This window comes from Euwallacea similis, chromosome 3 (genome assembly GCF_039881205.1).
Source record: "Euwallacea similis isolate ESF13 chromosome 3, ESF131.1, whole genome shotgun sequence".
NCBI classification, from domain to species: Eukaryota; Metazoa; Arthropoda; class Insecta; order Coleoptera; family Curculionidae; genus Euwallacea; species Euwallacea similis.
In genome coordinates, this window is record NC_089611.1 from 4,747,792 (window position 1) to 4,774,907 (window position 27,116).

General features: G+C 33.4%; 1 protein-coding gene across 6 annotated transcripts in view; it reads left to right on the forward strand.

Moving 5' to 3' along the window:
- LOC136419882 (orexin receptor type 2-like) overlaps window positions 1-27,116 on the forward strand; it is a 61,208-nt gene that overhangs the window by 19,216 nt on the left and 14,876 nt on the right. For all 6 annotated transcript variants that reach the window (XM_066406469.1, XM_066406470.1, XM_066406466.1 and 3 more), the window contains one exon: window positions 9,132-9,642. In XM_066406469.1, the coding sequence (XP_066262566.1) occupies window positions 9,169-9,642 (474 nt within the window). In that variant the 5' untranslated portion in view covers window positions 9,132-9,168. The remainder of the gene's footprint in view (window positions 1-9,131; window positions 9,643-27,116) is intronic.

The window sequence follows — 27,116 nt, forward strand, 5'->3', positions numbered from 1 at the left end:
TGAAGACCATAATGCTTATTAAAGATTACATCCTGTATAATCAATCATGCGTTTCTTAATATCCTCCATATTCACCATATTGCCATCGCAAGTAGATTTACAAGTTTTTAAACTTAACATGATAAATTGCTTTAACATATCTGGGAGGATCGTTTGCGAATTATTTTGCCTAGAAGTAGTTTTACAGTTTCAGTTATTTAGGGTTTCCCAATACTGTATTTCGTCGATTTTCTTAATACTTTCTACTTAACAGAAAGTTTGTTATTAATATTAATTAGGAGAATTCGGAAGTAAGATCATTGACGCCAGAAACAGAGGCGCAATATATTAGGAAATGTCGCACCTGCATTTAATTGTTGATACTTGCGTCTTGAGGTAAAGTTTCTATAATTAGGTTTCAATAGCTGAATTCGATGATTAATTAATTCAAAGGTAAAATACGTTTTAAAGCCAAAGTTTTCTTTCTTCTTTTAATGACATTAAAACATTTTTTTCTTTAAGAGCCAGTGTGAATTTCGATGCCTTACGGCTATAGCCATCTTGCTTTAGGGGACTTTTTATTACCTCCCATTTTCAATATTAGACCGTTTTTATTTGTTCCAAGGATCACGCTTAATTGGGCGGAAAGTTCCGGAAATCTCATCACTTGCTTTATTTAGGGCCTTCTTTCACAGGAGGATCGCCCAGATTAAATTTTTTAGATGTTGCCTAAGAGATCTTAGTTTGGAAAATTAGAACTACTAATTGTTTAATTAAGCATCTTACAGCCAATTTCTGCAGCCGATTAATTCAGAAAGACGGCAAATTCTCTCAAAGAAAATCGAATTTCAGTTACCCGAGATAGTGTTTAAAAATTGCCAATTGCATTAAGAGTAACTCACTTCAAAGACTGCTGGCGCTGGCGGTCATGTACCGTCTTTAATTTATTTACTTCTATTAATGTATTTTGCTGACATTCTGTATAATTTAGCAACTAGTAATTATTACATGTTATTAAATTTCAAATAATAAATTTTCTCTGCCATAACAATAAGAAATCATATTTTCTACGTAATTGCACAGCGTGTTAGTGCATTGTTAATAGAGGGCGCCACATGATATTTGGTACTGCGCTTAGTATTATATTACAAGTCCTTTGGCCGGCTTCTCATTCGCCAGATCGTGAAGAAGAGTTAGATAATTTGGTTTTGCATTTTTCTGATCAGAAGTTTATACGGTAATTATATTTTTATTGATAAAGAATGGCAAATTTGGCTTATTTTGATTACCTTGATGATTGTTTAATTTATCCTTAATTTGAATAATAAAAATGTTGATCTAATATTCACTATTTACTCGCTTGGAATTGATGAAACATGAACCTTAAACTGGGTTAAGACATCAAGAACTATATGATTGATGATGAGAATCGTTGTCGAACATTACAAATGCACAAGTCGCAAGAAAGATATTACTTCATCTTGCGATAAATTTCTATTTTAGTTATTTGCCGTGTTTTATAATCGATTTCTTTGATAAATGAGTATCTGACTTAAGAAAGGAAATTACGTATTTTAAACTTTGAAGAAAAATAAAGTTATCATCTGGGTGGTTTTTATCAATTTTTCGGTTCGATTCTTGATTTATCTTGATTCTAGAACTTTAAAATAACGTTGTCAATTTTTAAAAAGGAATCGTTTTACTCAGTATGATCCCTTCTATTATTAATAATGCTCTACTACTAAATTTCAACAATTTCACTAAGAATTCAATTTCAGATCTTAAGATATTTCATAAAGTTTACTTCATTAATAGCACAGTTTTCTAGACAAGAAAATTGTACTTTTCATATTCTGGTATTGAAATTCCAGAGAAAAAAATTTTAAACTTCTTGTTGGTTTTATGAACAAGCAGCAATTTCCATCTTATAATTAATTAGAAGCCCGTCACAGCTATAAGTTTAAAGTATGTAGTTTCGTGTTTAACCATAAAGGTTATCAATAGTTTCATTGAGCTTTCTGTATGCCATAAAAATTTCTGTTTTGATGTTGGAAAACGCAGTCATGGAAATTTTCCCGGAATCCATAAATAACGTTTCTCAGTATCTTGACTTGGAAGCATACAGTATGTAGAAATGCTATATAAAGATCTATGTCAATATATCCCGCCATACGTTTCTTTCAAAGCAAATAGTTGTGAGTGTTTGCTGAAATGGTACACATGCATGATGCATGCAACCCTTTCAAGCCTTTTTCTAAAATCTCTAAGTTTCAAAATTTCCCTACGAAACTCTTGAAATTCCTTTCAGGCCGACCGCATGTAGTTTAAAATGGAATATATGCTTGAGGAACGTGTGAAATACTGAATTTGAGGCACGCTATTATGAAAGGTATTTTTCATGTTTAGCATAATTTCAAACTTTCAATAACTTTTTTATTCCAATGTCTTTCTTTGGTTTTGCGGACTTACTGCATAATTTAACAGATATTAAATTTAATAAAATTTGAATTAAAAATGGTTATTCGTCATAATGTCAGGAAATTTCCCAATTCATACGCAATTTCAGTTTTAGGAGGATGGCGATTTTTGACACTACTTCTATCAAAAAGAACTTGAGAAGAGAGATAGCCTTCCATTGATTCCTAATAAACCATATTTTTGAACTATTCGCTCACAAAATTATGGGGGGAAACATTTTTATTGCTATCAATCAGTAGTGTGGTCCTATGAAACGGAGGTGGAAGGTCAAGATCGTTTTCTTTCCCGGTCCATGTCATTCTCTAGAGTAAATATTGGGAGCTACATTCAGCCCTTCTAGATCATTGGGTGCCGTGTTAAATATTAACCATTCGGTATGTCATTTTTGACTTTTTTTTTATTCGCTAGATGTCAAAAAAAGCTGAAAAATTCAAATTATAAATAAGCAAACTTTCATAGCAAAAACTGTAAAGAGTCTTAAACAAGGGTGTTAATGTTTAGTTTTTGAATGCCTTGATACCTGTTTAATTTACCCTTTTTCTTTAAATAATAAATAGGCACTTGTATTAAACGTTTATTGGCTCTAAATTTATGAACTGTAAACTGGGTTAATTATGGTTACTATGCATAACGAGATTAAAATATCAACAACTAAATGATTAATGATGGAAATCAACGCTATCGCACATTTGCGACTGATTCTTTATGTTGTATAAATTTCCATTCTAGTCAATCGCTGTGATTTATAACCGATTTCTTTGATAAATCATACCTGGTTTAAGCAAAATATACCTTTGGAAACGGTAAATTTTAATTAAAATTCAATATTACAGTGACATGAAAATTGGAATTTCTCGTTGAAAATTATTTATTTGTTCTCTAATTTTATATTACAATTTAATCGGTCTCTATTTGAAGACAATTAAATTATATTATACGCTCTAAAAAGAATCATAGAACTATAGAAATCGCGGCAATTCATATTGATATAATTCGCAAATTTTCTCACAATTTTTATTAAAAGCTTGGCTAAAACTATGTGATCAATCAACTTCGTAGAAATATCCTGCATTATCTAGACTGCTGCCCGAGGGTAAATTGCATAACGAGATTAATATAATACGATAAAAAATATGTCTGACATGATTGATTGATGCATTTCATCGCCTGGCAGATAGCTTCATGTGCAGACCTTCACTCTACTAGCAATGGCAAGAGGTCGTTAAACGTAATATAGACACATTCTGATTCGACCAAATCCTCAAATTTCAAATCTGCCAAGACATAGATAGATGGATCTGTCTATTTACCGATACCTATATTTTCTTACTCGCTCCCTTGAAAAGGTCTTCCGACTTCCCTTAAGGGAAGCTATTCTAAGGCTTTAATTTCTCGAAAGCGCAAATCCTATTCATCAGCAATTGTCGCCTTGCATTTGCCCCAATAACGTCAGGAAAGTATAACAAAGCAAAATGGCTGAGTTATTAGGGCCCGGAGGTGTAAAATGGGGCTAGACTTTTATTGTTGGAACGGAACAAGTTTAATAAAGTTGCTGATTCCTTTAAGAGTGATGGGGCGAATTCGATGTGGAAGTCTTATTAATGCCATCGGAAATGTAAACTTTTTGGTAGTATTTGCCATTGAGAGGGGTATTTCTGTATTTGTCTAAATATGTGTTATTTGAGTGAATTATTTAACTATTTTGTTTTTTGTTATTTCATTAAGAATGTTGCTCCAGTACGCAGAGTGATAAGGGCCGAGAATTTTCAAACATTCGAAGTGATAAGTTCGAAGATATTAATAGACCTGGAAATTCACTGAAATCTAGTGGTGCATTCAAGATTTCACAATTCAGATTGAGCTTTAAATGTGTATTTTAGTTTATGTGCTATTTGCGTGTTTACCGTTAACATTTTAATATCTGAGGTTCGAGTTGTTTTGTAATACTACGTATTACGCTGGTCGTGCAATTGGCAGGCAGATACTATTCTCAGTTGTAATCTAAAAGGTTTTTTGATGTAATTTTTGCAGATAAAAATGCAATTTCCGAACATAGATGAAAAATGTGTTTTAAAAGTCCGCATTAAATATTTAATATTAGAATTTGCCTTATATTAAATTACTTGCAAACTTTTAAGACATCAAATCTGAAAAATGTTTTCCATAATAACGTGCCTTAACGTCGAGATTACACACGTTCCTCAGGCATATTCCAATTTTAACATATATTAAAAACAGCAGCAAACTTCGGGGTGGGCTTTAAAGGAATTTAACCAGTTTTGTGTGGGAAACTTTGAAACTTATTAAAGACTTTAAAAGAAGGCTCAGAAGGGGTTCTATGTCAGCAAACATTAACAACTATTTGCTGTATATTGAACGTATTGCTGGCCTATATTGACATTGCACTTATGGTGCCTTTCCAACGAATTGCAGGTTTCCAGAATGTTGAGGATACATATTTACGGAATTTGCTGAAAATTCCGTTCTTCATTTGTGCAGAAGACACAAAAAGCTGGATGAAACTCATGATGAGTTCGATGTTTAGACACGAAACTGCTTAAAAGCTTGTTCCGAAGCTTCTAGCTAATTATAAGACGGAAACTGTTGCTTACCCTTAAAACTAACGCGAAGTTTTGCGGGTTTTGTTCGGAATTTCAATACGGAAAAGTGCAATTTTCTTGCCTGGAGAACTGTAACATTAATGAGGTAAACTTTCTCAGAATATTTTAAGATCTGAAATTGAATTCTTAGTCAAATTGTTGGAATTTAGTTGTTGAGCATTATCCAGAGTTGAGGAGATTAGTTTCAGTTAAGTGATTCGTTTATAAGAACAAAAGATGATTAAATTAGGGTCTTCAAGAAACCATAAATTTCCGCTTCTTTTAGTTTAATGAATTTATTTTTTACATTAACTCATTAAATTGTCACTCAGAACGATTGCTTTAAAGGCCATTTTTGTCAGAATGGCGTCCATAAACATACATTTAGTCCAACTAACTTTCTATAATTATGTGTTTGCTGTCAAAAAAGGAGTTTAACTGCAAGTTAACTCTGCGGTATTTGTGCGAAAATATGCAAAAATAAAAGTTTTGGGACACGCTATGATACGAAAATCCCAACAACGTTTGCTGCGACTTTATAATGACATAAGTAGGATTTTCGTGTTCATATGAATTTGTATGGATCTCTTTGCGTTTTAAATATGGAGCGGTTTATACTTGACAAAAGTAGGATTTTGCAAAGAAAAACCGTTGTCCGCACATAAATTCATGTCGACTTTGGAATTATTCTTTCGGAATTTTCGGCAAACAAAAAATATCAAAAAAAATCTTAGTGCAATGAAAATTAATGGTTTGATTAGTAAAAATAATTAACTTTTTGTTTAATCAAATATTCAGCGACTTTTACTGATTTAAGGCAATTGCATCGAGAAACAGCATTATTTTAGATTGTTTAACAATCAGTCAATCGCTTTAATAGCTCAAAACTGATTAACCTTTCGTAAGCATTTATTACATATATCTATGAAATTCTGAGTTCTTATTAACATGAATATTTCGGGTATGATACAATCAGAACCAGGAGTATTTTTAAGTTTTATTTTTTCGAAAGTATTGAAATGTGCTTTTTTTACTTTCACCCACGACCCACTCCTCAATGCAATTTTAAGTAAACAGAGTTTCTATCTGCTCCTTCATGACCCTCCTTCTCCTATATATTCCCTTTTTAGTGTTTGTTTTATATTCCATTTGTTTGTTGTTTCCATATTTGCTGATATGCCTTGTTCCGGGTATCTCTATCCAACTTGTTTCATACTCTTATAAATATTATTTAAATCTTCAATTTATATTTTCATTATTTATGAGCATAATTTTTCTTAGCGTGGATTAGACAGGTCAGCTCTTAAGCTCTCAGCTCAAGAGGAGAAAGTTCAAAACGGAAACCTCTTTGGTTCTCTCAGTAATTATAATCATGCTTCAGATATTAAAAGTGCATAATTTTTAATTCGCTGTCTACAATTTAAAAAAATTATAGACATTTATTTCCAATTTCAGTCAGTACAATAAATCTATTTCCTCAAATCGCCGCATGTAACAATAAATTGCTTCCGAATAATTGGGAATGATTTATTATTGTCGATTCGTAGTGGGGTGTAGGTTGAAACTGCATAAATCAACATCTACATGGTAAATATTACAATCTTATAATATAGGGGAATGGAAATTTTCCTATGCATATTTAATCGATTGGGCACGTGTTAGACTGCGTAACCTCACATGGTAATTTAGAATTTGCATGTCCGAGTAAATATGTGTATTTTCAATACATTTACGTCACATTACATATTCTTTATTACAATAATTTACAATCTAAATGTTATTTTATACATTTCCTATCACAAGTGCCCCGGCGTTACAATTCATTAATGCTTTTTGACGTCAAGAGGCGCTATGAATGTAGTTCTAAGCATTGTGAGAATGAGTAATAATTTTAATAAATGATTATTAATTGATTTTAATTTTATGGCCGATACAATACTCTAAGCTGAAACAGCTTCATAGTTTCCGCCAATAAACTGGTCAAGTTCTCAACGATCCACCGTGCAACTAACTTTCGAAACTTCAGACTAGTTCAGAGATTCGATGTTTTCATAGAGTTTTGGAGGGCTTCCTAGTTAGTAATTCCATATTTTGGGCTTTCGTGCTGCTCAGGCTGTTACTGGCAGTTGTGGTGTACATTTTGAAGTAGTGGTAGAATGTTAAGTAGCTCAAGGCAAACAAACATCTCACTGTATACTCTAGAATACCTATAATATTTAAGAAATGAAGGATCATTTTAAATTCTATAACGATTCAAACGTTCAGGCTTCTACATGTAGAGAAGTAATTTTGTGTTGCTAGTTCAAAAAGGACGTAACAGCAAATTTTAAGATTCAATATATCTAACAAAACTGAAGGCTGGCTATATTGGATTGATCTTGAAGTTAGAATATTCCTATCCCTCGTCACTCTAAATGTCATAAAATTCAATCGACGGCTACTGGAAAGAGATGGTGTTCAATTTAATCCAACTCTTTTGAAATTGCAGCTCGACGTTGCTAAATTTGAATTTATTCTATTGGTTGGTTAGTCAGTTCAAATGCTAATGGGCAATTATTATTGGCTTAGGTTTGCCTAAAATAAATAAGTGCTTTATCGAAGCTTTAAGCTATTCGATTGAATTGTCGGTAGAGAGACTCTATATGCAAATGGCTTTGTGCTCTAACCTTATAACGAAGTTTTGTTCTAACAATGGATTTTCTGTGTTTCCTTTTTTTAATAAAACCAGCGAAATAGTATATACTAGCTAGCACATTTGGCTTTCGTGGCTATTGTGTCATGAATAACCGAATTTCGTTCCGATTTTATCATTTTCCCGAACGTATTTCGCAGCATACGAGTTGAAAATCCTGCAGATTAAACGCTGACAGAGAGTGAGGCAGTAAATTTATCGCTTGTCACGCTCTTACTAACGTCTTTTTACTTTCCTGGAAAAAGACAGGGACATTTATACGTGTAATATTTTTTCCCGGTTCTATGTCTTCTGGATTTAATGAAACTAGCTATTTTGAGACACTGCAAAAATTACAACAGAAATGTGTGGTCAGATTTGTTGGTTTTTTAATCATTCACCTCCCACCCATTTTGTTTGAATTTGAGCGACTTTCTGATACCTGTAAGTAGCACTATATCAAGATATTTGAACCTGTTCTTAGGGAATTGTTTCCACAAGTTTACAGCACGATTTATGACATTTCAGCCTACACTCCACAACAACTTGGAAACAATAAATCGTCCCTGATAGTAGGTGAGGGAAATTTATCTGCATTATGCTGGGATTTAATGAAATAGGAGTGTTGTAATATATACCAATAGTTAGTTAAGGTTTCAGGATATATTTATTTATGTTAAACTAGTTGATAGCTAGTTTGAGGATTTCGAATCTTCTGATATTATGACTGGATTTAAAATCATGTTACACCACTGATCATTACCATTTTAAGAATTCCTAACTACCCCTCTAATTTCTGAAATTTACAGAAGTCAGTGACGTATCAAGCAGGTATTTTAGTCATTTACTGCTCAAGAAAGTCTCTCATGTTTCGTTGATGCTTAACCAGGCTCCTCTTCGTTGTTGCTAAAACATTCACACAACAAACCTTTACTAAACCTGATTGAATTAGACAATTTATTATAATTAGATTTTCAACAGCCATGGAAATTCCATCTTATCTGCTTACATTACACTTCCCTCGTTCACTGGAAATAGTCGAAACACGAAATGACGCCCGCTTTTAATTAGGCGAAAGAATTCCTTACGGCAAACTTTTAATTGAATTTAAAATGAGAAGAATTTGACGCCATTTACGATTTTTTAAATGTCTTCATTATTAATTGCTTCCGTCAGTCAATCAAAACCTCAGAGCGGGAACAATTCACTGCGAAAATGGAGAGCTTTTTAAAACGCTTCAAAGTTATATGAAAGGGAAATTGGTTGTGTCTGTCTATGGGAAATCAAATGCCGCAGAGGTGGTTTGACTTAAAAAATAACGCAATTTCACATTAAAACTGCTATATCTAAACGAGTCTTTTGTTCTTTGGATTCCCTGATATAAATCCGTTTTTCTGTTTCAGGTGCTATGGACAGCAATGCGATCATAGTGTCCTAACAATGCATTTCCTGTTAGTTTGCACATTTTTTTCCTCTATTCTCTTTCTACTCACTGCAACTAATGGACAGTTCTCTGAAAACGCAAAACTAAGACAACAGAGAGACACCTCTAGTGGAGACTTATTGGATAGCTTGCACACCCCTAAGGAGAGACTTATCCCCTACGAGAATGAGAGTTATGCTCAAACAAAACAGGACTTATACGATAACTTCGTAGTGATACAACCATGGATGTATGGCCTGATAGCGTGTCATGGCGTGGTGTTTATTGTGGGGGTGTTCGGCAACATCTTGGTTTGTGTGGCGGTTTACCGAAACCCGTCAATGAGGACAGTGACCAATTACTTTATAGTGAATTTGGCAGTCGCTGACGCGTTAGTGATTTTGTTCTGCCTACCCTTTTCGGTGATGTGGGACGTCACTAGTACCTGGTGGTTTGGAACTGCTATGTGCAAGTTTGTATTACATTTCCAGGTAAGTGTTGTTCGCTCAATCATTTAAAAAATCATTGTTAAATTTGAAGGTTACGCCAATTTCGACAAGTTTGCCATGCGTAGAAATATATCGAGAAACCTGTATTCTTGTTTATAGCAATTTACGAAGAAATAGGGCCCAATAAATGTTTTTGCATCTTTTAACTTTATAGGAGCTAGCTATTGCAAGGTTTACGAGAGGCGGTGATAAACCTTGAAATGTTCCTTCCTAAATTAAAAATTTACGATGTTGTATCCAAAAGTGTCTAGTCAGTGATTCATCTAAACCTGCACTAAAACCAACAAAAACATGCATTTTCTTATAGAATCTTCTACGTGCTCGAATTAATATAAGGAAATTTATCTCGTGCATATCCTGAAAGAAATATCCTTGTAGAAAGACAAATTATCTTCAGAGGAGACGAAATTCCGATAAGTGATCCAACCTGAATATCATCCCTGCCAGCGGGCTTTGTTCCTTGCGGAGATTATTTATGTAAGGAAATGGAAGTAATTTAGCTAATTATGAAGATCCCATCTAAAATCCCTATTTTCACTTTATTGTAATCGAAGTTTGTTACCCAGCTTTCGAATAAGGGAAGACGTTTGACATAATACTGATCTCCTCTTTTGATCGTGGTCGTAATCGAATTCCTGCTAAAAGGGCCAAAAGATTTGAGTTCTATTGACAGTTTAATTTACAAACGTTGAGCAAATTATTTCTATATTTGCATTGAGCGAACGATTTCAAATTTACATAAATCTAAGGGCTCAAGCGTATTCTCGTATTTCCTTCATATTCCGCTTCGGTCAACCGGGACTCCTACGTATTTTAAAGATCGAAAACATACATATATATGTTGTATAAGAACATGACAATTCTATTTTGTCCGTATTGCTTTCAATAAATCGTCTTCTGTGAAAGTAATCAATCTATGAGCATATTTCGAACTTTCAAATCCAATAGTTTGAATATAAGTGGAGAATTATTCCCGGCTGTAACCGATGCTGATGGGGCTTTTAACGTTTTTAAAATTAAAATTGAGCTCTCGTTCTCACTAAACCTGGGATATTTTTATACTAAAAACGATTTATTTTCCAGTCAAAATATCATTAACTAGAAATAAATTGATATCAATCCCCTATTGCATTACACAGGAGAACCTCTAATATCGTTTACGACACTCAAATGATTAACGACGTGTGTTGGAGTTATTCTTTTTGCAATTTTTCTTTTTGGCAAACAAGTTCGATTGCTTTTATGTGGTTCAGTTATAGTATCGACAATATGAGACGAGAAAAATAAACGGAGGAGCCAGTAAAGTTTGATGTGAATTTAAAACAGGCAGGGCAAAGATATCATTATAGGCCGAAATCTTTGCTTGTTACCTTTTACACGAAACTTGATTATGTCGTAGCGAAATCCGTATTACTGGAAATTCCTTCGTTATGCGAAAGCAACAAACAAGATTTGGTCAGAATGGAGGGAAAGGGAATTTTCGATGGACTCTAATTAGGTAAATTAGCTCCATTTAAATCTATAAATTATTATCAAAGAACAAAATACTGCTAAGAGAAAAGATGTTTTGCGGAGGAGCTTTTGTTCCACGAACTTTCAGATTATTTAAGATATTTAATTTCCTTCCATACTTTATTCATGTGGGATTTTCTGCTATAAAAATTCCTTTACGCTTATCATCTTTCAGTTTTTCTATTGTGGTATCTGTCAGAATCTGTATATTCATTATATTCTCTCATCGAGTGACGAAATATCAAAAGAACAAAAGGAACAGAATATTTTGTAGTTTCAGGATTGGCAAAGTTTCAGGTATGAGAGCGTCGGTTTTGTGGGCGGATCTGTAATATCTAAGAACAAAGTATTCTCTGTAAGCAGTGTCTCTTTGAATATTATGACAATCCGCTCTACGCAGCGGCTGGCACATAACTCATTAAATTTCCCCTATTCAAATGTATTTATCATATCACAATTCAAATATCCACCATGTCATACAAAATTTAACAGCATTAGGTTTCGTTACATTATGGATCATTACAATATGGCAAATATTTAGTTAAAATTTAATAACCAGGCATTGAATGAGCAGTGGGTTGTGTCCAATTAATGGTCTATTTTCAATATTTAGTAGCGCCGCCACATCAGATTTATTAACAGGAATTAAATTCCGTTGCACAGTAAAATTTTTCACCAATTTCATGGATTTCACATATTATCAAATTATTCAATATTCGCATCTAACTCGAGTGCTTTGCGAGGCAAAAACAGATGTCGTTTTCCCATATTTTATTGAAAGTCACGAATTTTGCCATTACTATAAAGGCAGTAATCTTAACAAATCCCATCGCACTATTCAAAACAGTCACGTATTTTAAATCTATTTCCCATTCAAGAGGAGATTTTTTACCTTTGTTTTTCAGTAAAAAGACACAAAATCATATTTGTCTCACGTTTCATTCTAGGCAAGGTACACACGTGATGGCCATCTTCCAAACTTAGAAACTTTATATTGGAGGACCGAATAGTAATGAAGGTGTGTTTGCCAACAGTTGCCTTTCTAATACTTCGGAGATTTAGGCAGGTGTATCCGATTTAAAAAATGCTTGGCAGAAAATATGGGCAAAAAATGTCCCGCGTCTGGGAGAGATGTAAGTTCAAAAGAATTTAAAGAGGAGAGTTTTGTATTACTTTTTTTTATTACTTTAGGATGTTTACGATTTGGATATTATGTTTCCAGGTGATTGGGATGGAAAATTTATAAAAAGACTTTGACTCAAAATTTGTTTATTCGATGTTCGGTGAGCTCAGGTTAACTATGTACAACAATCATGCAACCTTTGGTGTCGAAGCTCGAATTTGAATAAGTCCATAACAATTTTATTAGTGTGAATTCACAAAATCTACTCAAAAGTGTATCGATTTTTAAAGCCAAGCCTGCGTAGTGTATTCTATTATATATTTCGTTTTTTCAAAGAAATTTAATTTAAAGGGTCATGACAAATATTTTCAGTCGACGGTACACAAATCCAATCAGCCCTAATTATGTTTTAATTTTAATCTGACATGTGATAGTTTCAGGCAAAAAATCAGGCTTAAATTTCATGAAATATTTATATTTTTGTAAGCAAATTTTGTGTAGATGTCTGCAATTTTACGGCATATTTAGGACTTCAAATATAATATTTTGAAGACACAGTAACACCAAAAGGCGTACAAGTCTAAAACATGTTCCCCTTTCTCTTTCACATTTCAGGGATAACTCAATTCATTACTCTTCGGTCCCCAGGCGACAATATTGTGGAATTTGGCTCTTAGCCATCACGTCTATACTTTACCATGCCAGAGACGTGAGGCAAATAAGTCTTCCCACCTCCCACGTTTACAGGTAAAATATTAGATTTCTTTGACATCAAGATCATGAAGTATGTATGAGAATAACATTGCCTCAATGCTAATGTTTAACATAAGGAAAAATCTTTCATTTTTAAACATCGAGAGTTAAGTTTACTGTATTTGGTGACAGTGAAGTAGAAACAGAAAATGACGAGAAAGAATCACGAAATCTACTCCAAATAAGGCTTTTTTATGGCATAATTTTTCGTCATTTTCAAGGCGTTTTACCTCAGAATCGGCTAAGTCTAGATTCAGAAGTACATTTTAAAAAATTTCCTTTTCATATTTTTACTTGGAGAACCTGGAGAAAGCAAGAAAGTGCGTTAGAGATTATCTGTCAAAAAACTTAAAAAAACTCTATAAGATTCCTTGTAGGAAAAGCTGGAAAGTCTTACAAGCTGTAACGTCTGAAAAAATAACCAATACTCTTGCAAAGACACGATCGTTCAAATAATCTTATTTGAGACTTAACTACACCTTTGAAATATCAAATACGTAATAAAATCCATCGCTGCTCTCTAGGGGTCCTTGTTTCATCCAATATGAAAAACAGTATCCCTCAATATTGCAATAAAATTTTCATCGTCTCTTTTATCTTCTCATCTCTTTTATGATCTCTTTTATCAACAACTTGCTATAACCAAACTGCATTAGAGATTATAAAGACCCAGTTCTTTTCTCACGACAATGAAAAGGAAAACTCGATGGTGTCTGTTCAGTCAAATTACTTCCATTTGGCTCTGTAAATAATTATCTAAAGAACAAAGGCTTTCCTAAAGGGTAGGGCCATCAATTGCGGTTTTCAATTTCAACGCTTGTTTGTTAAATTCCGAGTTTCTTCCATTAATTCTTCCACAATTCCTGTAAGTTGCAATTTCCCTAATTAGACACACCTTCATTTAAGACCACTTCAGGGAAATTTGCTACTTCACCTTAATATGTTATAATGTGACATTTACCTTTGAAGTTGAAGTGCGTATTTGGCAACTTTTGACTAACAGAGACTCCAGTTTGAGAAGTTCGAAGTTTGTTTACTTTCCCATTTGTTTTCAAATGCAAATTAAAATCCGAAGACTTACTTGAGGAAACTACAGAAGACAATTTGAAAGTTTTTAATTAAGAAAATATGCTCCTAAATATTAGCTGCTGTTTACGCCATTTAAAATTCACTGGAAATTGGAAAGTTTCTCATAATATTGCTCCAGAGAGAAATCCATCTTTCTCAATGCTTTCCAATGCTCGCGGATAATTTCGGTTTTCCAACATTTATTCAAATGACGTGTCACACGAGGAAACCTCTCTTCGTTTTATTAGACAAACACCCGTTTTATTCTTCCTAAAAATAACCCTAAAAGATCTATTGAATTTCAAATATCCAGAACTCAATTTGCTTTTCCCGTTTGATGAAAAAAAATCACCCAAGGGGAGTAAGAATCGAATATTGGGAGTTTATCTCGTGAAAAGTTCTATTGTTGTTTCATAAACGCATATACGTCAATTTATAAGCTGATGTGAGATTTACTTAAAAGGTCCTGATTTAGTGTATTTTTTTGTAATGAATGGAAATTTAAAGTTATGGGCTGAGATAACAAATTTCCTTCTGGAGCTGAAAAATTAAAAGTCAGAAATTTTACAATACAAGAAATATATCAGATTGCGATGCCAAACTTCGGAACAGGTACGGGATTTACAGAGCAATGTCTATATCTTCAACGAAGCAAAAAATTGCTCTATATACAGTAGACACTCGATACCGTGAACAAAATAAAACAACGCACGTTCACGTTAGAGATTTATTTATGTAATCGGGGGTTAATCTAAATAGAGTGGAAAACAGATTATTGGATGACAAAAAAGTCTGAAATTTTAGTTTGCTTCTTAGGATTTGTAATTTTTTGCACAAGGGCTGTTTCTCTTAGTCTTTTTAAAACTATGAGGTCTGTAAAGTCCACACCACTATATTCTGCCCATTGGATTGCAGTATTTAATGCAGTTATAGCGCTGTCCAGTAACACTTTACTTGACATTTCTTGAAAATTCTCGACTACATGAAGTTCACATTCTTCTTGGTCGTTTTCACAATCTTTATCAGCATCATTCCATTCCAATACATCAGTTTCCTTGAATGTGGCCTACAAATATATATAAGTTACATATGTAATAACAGATTTAAATTGTAAAGATAAATCCCTTACTTGTGGTGCTAGTGTATTTAGAAGATCACAGCATTTGGAGATTAAGCTTGCCTTATTATCGTCCCATCGACGTTTTAAAACAGAAAGAGATAATTCATCATCGTCATCCTCGGACATTTCAGTGTTCTCTAAAATATTTCTCCAACATTTTGCAATAATTTGTGAATCGAGTCGATTCTATGCAGCCGTTAAGTTGACAACAGCTTCCTTAATAGTCAAGTTTTTCAATGTATCAGTTATGTTTGAATTACTTGTTATAACATCGGCAAGAAGGCTATTCCTGTAATATAATTTTGATCCATAGGTTGGATAAGCGGCGTAACGTTAGGTGGAAGAAACATTGTTACTATCTGTCCATCTTCGCTCTTTAATTCTTCTTCGTTTGAATGAGATGGCGCGTTATCTAGCAGAAGTAAGGCTTTTATCGGGAGCCCTTTATTTGACAAAAATGTGTAACCTGTAAAGGAATACGTAAATTTATGCTACGATTTCAAGAAAAATACACAACAAAATTTACCTAAGGTACAAAGGAATGATGGAACCATTTTTTAAAAATCCACACACAGCAGTCATCCACGCTGTCTTGGAGTGTTCATAATCAAGAGGGCAAGTAAAGTTTTTAAATGACCTTGGATTGGCAGCCTTACCGATAACTAATGATTTTACTTTATGTCTTCCAGTAACATTTGTGCAAACTGTTGTTATTCGTTGTTTTTCAGCCTTTCAATGTTTTGTCCGGTAGAAGTTTCCAGTATAAGCCCGTTTTATTAGCATTATAAAGTTGATCTAATGTAATTTCAAGTTTCTGCATTTTATTTTTTAACTGCTTTTTGAAAGGGTCAATAAGTTCCGGTTGGGAAGAAAGTTTTTCCCCGGAAATTTTTAAAAACCGAATTCCAAATCTTTTTTTAAACTTCTGTAGCCATCCCTTGCTAGCCGTAAATTCCTTATCAGTTTCCTTTATTTCAGAATGTATGGATTTGGCTTTTTGCTTTATCATTTCTCCGCTTACGACAAAATTTTTATTTCCTTGATTTAGAAACCATTTGTATAGCTGTTTTTCCATTTGTGGTAGTCCAGACCCTTTAAGTGTTTTTCTTTTACTTGATCCAACATATGTATCTGTTATTACTCTTAAAATGGTTTCTTTTCTTTGCTTTATTTTGCAAATCGTAGATTTAGCTATATTGTATTTTCTGGATAAATTTGAAACACTTGCACCTTTACTTAGCTCCTGAATTACAAGAGATTTTTCATGAAGAGTTAAACACTTTGGTTTTTTCAGCGACATTACATATAACAACACATATTCACTAAACCTTTCGACAACCGTTCAAAAGCAACAGGCAAATGTTGCAATGCAAAAAATGAAACAATAGGGGAAAGTAAAACTGGGGAAATACCGGGCACGACCCGGGGTCGTGCAACCCCGTATTGAGCATGACTGCCAAGGAATCCCCAGAAGTAGTTCCCCCGGTAACGGAAATCATTTGTTCACGTTATACGGTGGTTAATGTGATAGAAAGATGATTCACGTTATCCGGAGGTTTACGTTATCTGATGTTCACAGTATCGAGTGTTTAATGTATTTCTATTCAAGACAAGGAATTTTATTGGGGTAAAATGGGATTTTTCCTGTATTCAGGGTATGAAGAATTCCGGGCAAAGACGCAATATCTGTAAGCCGTTCTGCTATGCAAATTAGCGTTATATAAAAGAGCGTGTTTTATGAAACTTAATATAATTTTTGCGCTATTATGAAATAAAAAAATGTTGTGATAATATAGCCCAAGGGATCGATAATCAAAGTGTGAATACAGAGAAATAAACAGCTATTTCTCGCGTGGATTAACAAATTTGCTACCTATAAGAATCCTGGAAGACGCATTTAAGGTTCCAGATTCTTAACAATACAGTTTCAGTTTCATCTATTATTTTAAGTATTTTAAGACCTAAGAGCTCATTGAATAAAGTACATTGTGCTTTCTCACAATATTTATTTTCTTTTTCGTTACACAAAATATTCCATTAGGCAAAAGCAATTTTTTTGGGCTCTCGTGCAAATTCATAATTTAAAACATCGTCAAATAATGGATTCTTAATAGATGTGAGTTTCCGAGAAGTTTCCCTTCCGTGTTCTACTGATATCTAGCAAATTGCATCATCGCTTAGCAGCTTGGAAAGCCTCTAAAAGGGGAGTTTTGCCTATTACTTTTATTGAGCTCCAGTAGCATTTATCAAATTATATTCCAACTAAGTTGTAAAATAGACATTTTTAGTATTTTCTTTAATAAGTCTTTCAGCTTTTAATTAGTGATAGAGAAGTCTTTGAATTTGAATGCATTTGCTAGTAAACGTAAGATTCGAATATGAGGAAAGTGTTCGAATGCTTCCTTGTCTCAGAAAGTGGCTTTTTAATATTTTTTATTTGAAAGCGACAAATACTCGAATACGAGAAAATCGGAAACACGATGAATTATTTTTGCTGGTGCTGTAGTACAATTTCCTAGTCAAGTGTTACACCATAACTCATTAACGAAAGGTAAGAAAACGAAGCTTCACCCTGTAGTTGATGTTTGTCTAATTTAAGCAATTTATAGAATCCATTATCTTTCACCACAACCACTCAATGCGATAAGTAATTGCTGCAATTAATTAATAAAAATTAAAAATACTTATCAGAGTCAATGAATACGTATATGAATCTTGGATTTTGAGAACACTTTAGCAAAGCAAAATAATTTTCAAGCCTAGATCTAAGGAGCGGATAATGGAAAGTCCAGTTGAACTTAGAGTCAACACAACTAAAACTGCATATAACTGTGAACGAATCACCAGCAAGAACGCTATCCATTAACGTATTTGGACGAGGACTATCATTATTCATGAACCTTCTGTCTGGAAGCTTCTCAGGAAATTTATACACCATTGTTGGAAAACTGCGCCTCTGGACTGATGATGTCTGGAAACAACGCCTCCCGACATCAGTCACGTTGGAATACAGAGGAAGTTGAAGCTCGAGAGTGACTCAATGAAGACTAGCTGCGAAAGAAGAGCTAATAATTGCAGAGGATTAAGTGTGTTCGTACAAATTATGATGACGAAAGGGTGTAGTGTCCCGCGCTGCAGAAGTTATTGGTGTAATAGTCCCATGGAGTTTCACCAATTTTTAAGTTTGCTGTATTGAAATTAGGATTTGCTTTGGTTGATACCTTTTTAACCAGGAGGAACTCAAACTAGCGTTCATAAATCATCGGTTTATTTTTCGAACTTTCTTTGTTATTTTTGATTAATTTTCCCATCAGCAAACCGGCAAAAACAAATTCCTGTCCATTAGGCAAACTTTGTAGTCATATTTTCCAATATTGAAACCAATTTTTACTCTATTATTCAGCCGTTGAAAATTCAGCTCTTTATATTCGTGTCAAATATTGAGTCACACATTGTTTGCCTCAATGACAGTTTGAACAGACTCAAACCAGCATAAACCGGATAAAAGTTTCCATTCTTTATAGTTCTTTTATTTGGAGTTGGTTCGCTGCTTGTATTCAAAAAGTGCTCGTCACTAGACACTCATGTTTCATTTGAATAGCTTCCAGGCAAAAACTAGAAATAAATCTCGCTTTCAATTGAAAAGCATATAGCTAAAAATCGATAAACTTTCAATTTCACGAGATTATCTTCATAGAAGATTTACAGCCACTATCTATCCATACGTGAACCACTTTCCATGCCAAACTTATGGCGGAAAATTGAAAATTCGCCAGCATGAAAAAGCGAATAGTTGTTTAAAAAGTAAATCTTGCTTGAAATTACGTTATAAAAGGCTGAAAGAATGGAAAAATTTGAAACCGTTTGTGTGTGTTCAGCAAACTACGTGAATGTGAAATGTGTTTGAACGAAAAAAATTCACTCGACATGAGCAAAATTTCATTTTTTTTAGTGGAAACGAAAATCAAAAACACCAGTTTCCAATCCATATAAAGTTGGCAACAAAGTGGAACTTCGATTAAGCTCTTTATATCCCTGTAAAGGAAAAGTAATATCCATTAAATGACTCCCTACTGAAGACTATAGCTTTCGGGAAACACTACGTATTTCCTTTTCCATTTTCTTTCTTTACAGTTATTCAAGCTCCAAATAAGGGCACTTTAGAAATTTTCCAATGTATTGTTTAATTGTGTGATTATTGTTTAAATGATAATGAAAAAACCACTAACTTTAGGTAATTAGGAGGGCTTTGGTACAAAAGTTGACGTCGCGTGTTTTAGTTTTTGTCAAGGATTTTGGAGTATATAGGTATTTTTAGCTCTAAATTTGGCAGTAGAAATGCAAGATTTAGGAGCGGAATATTCGATGTAATAAATCGTTTCTCGTGGCATCCTCTGGTAAATGTTATTCTCGAACACGCTGTATATAAAACACCTCTATCCGGAATCCCTTTATCTCGGATTTGGCAAGTCGAAACAAATATAGACTCAAAAAGGACCAAAAAAGACAAATACGCATAGACAACAGCCACAAAATGGCGTTTACCTGGAAAGTTTATAGAATGAACAAAGGAGCTGTATTTCCTGTTGTCTGTTAAATTGAAATTTATGATTTTCTGGTTTTGTTCAAAGGGCCTAGAACAAAGTGCAGTATACACGATCCGCGGTCCAAAGCATTTTGAATTCGAGAAAACTAGGAGGAAATAAATCGTTTTAAGGAACGTGCAGATATTCGTATTTCCACAATAGAAGAAAGACATGTTAGAATGAATGAAGGAATTATCTGGTCTTTGTGGGAAGAGATGTTACTTGCTACGTCTAAAGCAATATTTCAATTATTCGAGAAAATTCGGGAAAATTCGAGAGTCCTTTTGCGTGAATATCGAATTGAAATTGACAAAAAACACATTAAGGTAGAGTTACAAGACTGATTAATTCGAATATCCATCGCGTCTTTCACTATCCCGGTATCTGTTGGAGACCATCAAAAGGAAATCAGAACAAAAATAAAAGTAATTAATGAAGTTTAGAAGCTCTAAAGCGACCTTAAAATAGGTTTAAAACAAGAAGGCGCCACCCTTAATGTGGTTGTTACAGCCTTTTATGAAAGCCTGTATTAAAGCTTTCAAGTATTAGAGAATATATTGTATAGTCATTGAGGTAACTGTAAAAGCTTCTTTTAAAACCCTTTTAACCAAGATGCTTTTCTCAAGGGGAAATCTAAATGAAAGCCAACCGTCATTCAAGGAATCAATTTTAATGCCTAAAAAACTTCTAAATATCGATTATTAAAACAAATAAACTTTCTAACGGATTTAACACATACATTTTTTAGGTATTTTGGAGTCTTTTCACCATTATATGTCATGGTTGAAATGAATCTATACTGGCATTGAATCAAATTAAAAAAAACAATCAATAAAAAATTAATAACAATAAAATAATCATGAATAATACATAGTTGAATGCAGAAAAAAGGACAAGAGATCATTGTCTCGATGAGAAAATGGATGGTTTTTAATTTTATTAGGCAAATAATTAAAAATGCATAAAACTCATTGCACTTCTACGTATGTTTTGTAACTTTAATAGCTTTCCATTGACCTGTAAACTAGGGGACATTCAGCATGACTGTAGGGATCTTGTTCTTACGACTTGCCTGGAACTGAAACATGTTAAAATTAGCATCCTAGAGAATCATCACGGCCTTTGCTGAAGAGAAAACGATGAAAAGTATATTGACTGTTTTAAAAAGGCGGAAGAAATAATAAAAAAAAGAAAAATAAGTATCAATCTTTTCAAAGAATGGGTGTTTCCTGAACTTACTTTATTATGGTCTCTGGCGTCATTAACAACAGTAACCAATTCAGCCGTATAATTCTGGCATCTTCAGGCTATGTAATCGAGGACACACATATTATTATTCACGCCAATCCATTGTGATTTTTAAGAACTTTATCTTCATTCAATAGATTCGTTATCGTTAGAATTGAAGTGGTATTGAAGAGGCGACTGTTCATGTTTTGAATTGCGTGAAAACTGGTTTTAATGTAGTCAACATCGATTTGATTTATTTATTAATTTGTTTTCATGTGTTGTCACATTACATTTCACATCGAACTAGAGACTGAAAATATGTAGAAAATGGTCACGGTTGCAATGTGCAATGCAATGCAGGTATCTAGTGGAAACTTTATTGGTTATTTTTATATCATTATGTGCCAACTTGAAATTACTTATTATCCTTGTGAAAGACTTCGAAAGAACGCATAACCAATAAATTCTTTATATCCAAAAATTTTCTTAAATAACCACTAATTAATATTCGCCAAATATTTCCCAATTTTCTCGAACGTTACCCATTTCAGGGCATTCAACATTTTCCCTCTGTGTGGGGTATTAGCGTCTCTTCTCAACATGTTCAATTTCTAAGAATTTCCTAAACTTTTTTGATCACTGCCAATCCTGTTTAATGAACTTCGCTGTTCCAAGATTATCTTCTTGACGTAAATTACCAGGAAACCCACTATGCCCTATTATTTTCCTAGCTCCGGATGATTCCATAGATCGAACGGAGCTGAAATACGTGGGAAAGGCTTAATGAACAGGAAGGCTTGCTTTTGAAATCTATTTTCTAGAGTCGGTTTAATGTAAGAAGAGGAAAATTGATATTTAAACAGGAACTTGGTGTAAAATATAGAGGCATGGCGGGAGTTGAGAGAATGCTGCAAATAAAAACTGCACAAGTCCTTATCTTTACTTGTTTGAGTTTCTGTATTGATGATTCAAGGTAGGATTTTAGCAGGAATATCAGTGATCAATAGAAAATATAAGTATATTTCATCCATTGAAAATTATCTGAAATAATTACATATTTGGAACAGTCATAGCAGTCATAGTCTTCACATAACATAGGCAAATTGGAACATTTTTATGTGCACAAGTCAGATTTAAGATATTTTTTTTCACACGGACTTTAATGGTCGGGGGCGCAGGTAGCAGTCCTGCTGGCTGTTTAGACTGTTAAGAAAATTTTGGATGAAAAAGAAATTTTGTAGTATATGAGTTATTTCACTAATTTTTGGGCGTCCTGACTGCTTAGTGGACTGCAGCCCGGTGACTGATTTCTATTCGGGATGATAGTCCTCACTACATGCTCGTCCAATAGTATACTATTATAAACCTAATTTATTTAATTTTTTATTTTTGTATACTCATTATTGTATCCAATCCCCCTATTTTCACACCAAAAAATTGTGTTATCCTTTCCTCCACATTTCGTTCTGGAAAACATTTAGTTTTTTAAAAAAGGTTAACATTTCAAAACTCATTACGCCTTTGAGACTTAATGAATATTTGGGCTTCACGGGATAATCTTTCAGAAACCCTACAACATAACCCTATTATTTCGAATAGATTCATCGGAGATTGAATACTAAGGTCGGGTTAATCTATAATGAACACACTAAGATTATCTGAACCCTCCGTTCACTCGATTTGGGAGGAGCAACCTTATAATTAAGAATTATTAATTGGAAATATTATGGATGTTTGCTGAGGGTTTATCTCGAGTATTTTGGGAATTAGTTTGAAGAGAGATGTTATTTTAATGTATATTTGCCATGAAAAGATGATCTCTCAAATCCGAAATAAAAACAATTCTTTTGGTATCTAGATTACTAGAGGGAAAATGTCTCCTTCAATTCTCAACTTGAAGTGAGCTTAAACAAGACAAGAAGATTAAATACGAAGAAAATTATATGTCAAAAGCATTTGATTCAATGTATGGTGGGGTTAATGTTTGTTTGTCTTGGACCAATGTATTTTCTTCGTGGATAAAGAACAGAATGGCTGCGTCTTTAAAAGGGAATGTCGTAGTGCACTCCGAGGAAGGACGTTTAACTGAGATGTTTTACAAAATTGAGAGTTTAAATTTTAATTAAACCATTTTATAATATTTTTCAAGTGTTAGGTCATTTTACTTCCAGAAACGTAAAAAAAAATTATATGTATATGATATTTTTGCGCGGGATCAGGCACATAAAATATCATTTCCAGTTAGGAATTTTGTTTTGCTGAGTATTTTTGGGCATTACCAGGTTTCTATATTTTTCGTATCTGTATTAGGCCTAATTGGGAAAACGGAGTTTATTGTGTTCTACGAAAAGTTGGAACATAAAATCCGTTGGTTTTTTTCTTCACAAATTATAGATAAAATATATCCTCCAAATTTCATTTCATGAAACGTAGTAAGATAGAGCCTTCATGATCTTATCTTTTCCTCCTAGAGACAAGTATTTTTTCCTTGTTGATTTTCCGATAAATTCCCAATTTAGTTGTCAATTTAACTCCACTTAATACCCACAGTTATTTTACTTTAACAACCACAAATTTCCCCAAAAGCAGACTTTATTGAAGTATAAAATCTAATTACCAATGAATCGTTTCTCTAAAGAAAATTCAATGTAGGCCTAATTTTAAGTTGTTTGTTAGGTCGTATTCTTGTAACGTCTTAAATAACGTTCGTTATGCCCTAATGGCCTTCTTAAGGAGAATTAAGTGGACAGGTGTTCTAATGTAATTTAAATTAAATCTTTTAGTAAAGCTCTAATTTTAGTTTAGATCTGACTTTAGGTCTAGCATCAAAGGCTGTACTGAAACTGATTTCTCCTTCAAATCCACTTAGTTTCACTTGAGTTCTCTGATTTAACTCGGTATCGAACAATAAGTTGGATTTTTTTTTCATGTCCATTTTGTTTTTTTATTCATGTTGATGATTTATCTCTTTCGCATGTTTCCATTTTGCAAAGGAATCTTTTCAAATTCTCTCCATTTTGCGCCCCACTTAGTGCTGCTTTGACAAGAAAAGAGCACTTCAATATTGTTATTTAGCACACGTTTTATTTTTTATTTCAGTGGAATTACATTAAGCCGAAAATCGAGGTTTGAGTATAAAAGAGGGAGAAGTTGATGTGTTGAGTTTAGAGTCGAATTACTAATATCTCAGTTAAGAGGATAATTTCTCTTTTCAGAGCAATTTACCCTGATTAACTTTGAATGGTATCATTAGCAATTTTGCTCTAGCTAAATCAGCACGAATATATCTATGCATCCTCCTCTTTTGGCAATCTTCCTGCTAATTTTTAGCCTTTTTAGTGCCACTGATATTCAAATGCTGGTGGCTTCCGGGCATACATAAGCTATTTATCTACAAAGTAAGAAATGTGATGCATAAATTACCATAAAACATCGATTAATCATGGAGATATGCAACTTTTATGGTACATAATGATGGGCAATGCTTCCTATGTGATTGCTCATACATGCAGTGAAAAGGTAGGGCTAGAATATCAACACATTTCCTTGTTTGTAACTCCCCAGCAGATAACAGTACACGATAAATCTTCAAGATGAAACTCAGTTGCGGATTAAAAATTTAATATTAAATATTCAAATTGAGACATCAACGAACCTGGAAAACACTATAATATGTTCCGAAAACGACATAAATATTCATGAAAAAGATGTAAATTATCACTCTATTAATTATTTTCCTTTGGAGGGTTTAATTTATGTGTTTTAAATTACTGGGATTAATTTAGGCAGAATCTGGAGTAGTATGAAAATAGAGGCTTACGCAATACGCCATTATCTGCTCTTTTGATTTTCCCGGATATCTTGGGTTTTTATAACTCATGACCCAAAGCTGCTAGCTTAATTCCCCTGAATAATATATGGACATGTTTTTCTGGTCCTAAAAGCACCATCTATTAGGTTTCAATAAACATATTTTAATCAGTTGCTTGCGTATTTATTTCGATGTAATAAACGCTAATTGACATCCAAGCCAGGTTATTAGATTTCTATTAAATACTTGTCCATCACTTTATTATGTTTCACATAATTTTCTAGTTTAATTCCATTAAATCATGTTCGAGGGGATTTTAACTAAATATTAATTACTTAATAGAATTTATTTAGTAATTTGATGCATGATTAGAGCAACTCTCCATTTGCAGAACTGACTCACTTTAAAACTGTATAGCAATTTAAAGCCGTCAAAATACTCTTTTTCATTTAGAGGGACATAAAAAGCTTTTAAATTTCCTAAATTGGGAGTGAAACAGGAAGCTATTTTGTATTCTTGAACAGCCGTTTTCGCTTTTAGGTGAATGATTATAAGAAAAGAAATCAGAAGCAAGGTTTAAGCTTTTTTCCACTAACGACCATATAAATAAGTAATGGCATTTGAAAATTTGCAGGATAAATAAAATGTACGAAAACAATACCTATTTTATACACATTATACGCATACAGAAATTTTTGTTGGCGGGGTGTGAAATTTAATACCTCGCATGCCTTCCCCGTAATTGATCAAGTATTGCTTGAAAGCTCAAAAAATATCCGTAACGTCAACAGCTTTAGAGCACTTCCTTTTACTAGAGTATTTCCCCTGTAACTTCCAGAAATAAGGGCCAGTAATGATCCGCAGAGAGGGCTTTAAACCTCCGAATGCTTTTTACAACAACCCTCTAAAGCCTCTAGTTAAATAAACAGTGGATTTGCTTATGGCAGTATAAGTTGCTTTAAGAGAGAACTTCACACACATACAGAGAACATCACCTAATCGATATTTTCTCTTATTTGCTACACGTGTGTCCAAATATTAGGAAACTCACCCGAGCCCAGAGAAATCCTCAAGGAAAACATTTGCTTGGGCCATTCGTGTAATAACAAAGGAATAGAACTAATAACAGTAGCAATAGCAATTCTATAACCAATTTCTCCTCCATTTGGTGCCAACCAAAAACTAATATGAACATGATACTCAATTTACCATAAAAGCCATATTCTAGTTGGAAATTGTGGTAGATATTAAATGAATTTATCTGCAATTTATTAAGGGAACTAAGGCAAGGTAAATGCATATTTATTTTTTCTGACATATCTGTTAAAATTTAAATAAAAAAGTAAGAATTTGGTTTTCAAATAAGCGAATGTGAATATCCGGATAATATTAAAGCGATAAATCGCGGCTGAAAGCTGCTTTATGAATGTTGAGTAAGCTCTTAGCGGCGGTGAGCAAGGGAACCTCGTTTATGCTCTGATTTGGTAGGGTTAGCTCAGGTTAGTTGGGAATAAATTCATTATTTCTTACCTACTTCTATGAGTTTATGTTCCTTAGTTAAAACAATAAATTTTTTAAATATGAGGCATGAGCTATTAGCATGACAAAGGGAAAGCTCTGCCATTTTCAAGAAAAATGGCTAAGATTTCAGTTACTTTGTACTACTTACTACTTTATAAATTACTCCTGTGTGTTGAAATCCTGCTCTCAGAAAATCGGAGAATTTTCTTTAAGGTCAGTTCAGATTTCGTAAAGGTAAAGTAACTTCATTCTGGTAAAAGTTCAGGGTATTTGTCTTGAGGCCATTCATATTACAAAGGAGAAAGAAAAGGAGTTCGGGGAGTTTCCTTTAACCCTTAAAAATCAAGAGAATTGAGTCAAATGTTAAAAAGTAGGGCAGATTCTTTAGTTATAAATACTACCTTCCATTAAATATTTAAATAACTTTTCTCAAAGTCAGTCAATATTAAATAAAGTTACAGAAACATCCTCAAGATGAAAATTTCAAGAATTTTCTTAAGAATTAGTGCAGTTTGCTTAAGATTAGAGAAGCTCCATTTTTTTAATTAATATTTCAGAGGATTTGAAGATACTGAGTTACTCAACGAATAATCTGTTAAAATATCATTGAATTCTGAATGAAGCATTCAACTCTCGAATTTAAAACCTTTCGTGAATTTTCATACGTTTTTATGAACTGTTGTGGTATATGAACTTGTGCTGTAGTGGATAGTATCTATGAATGTGATATTG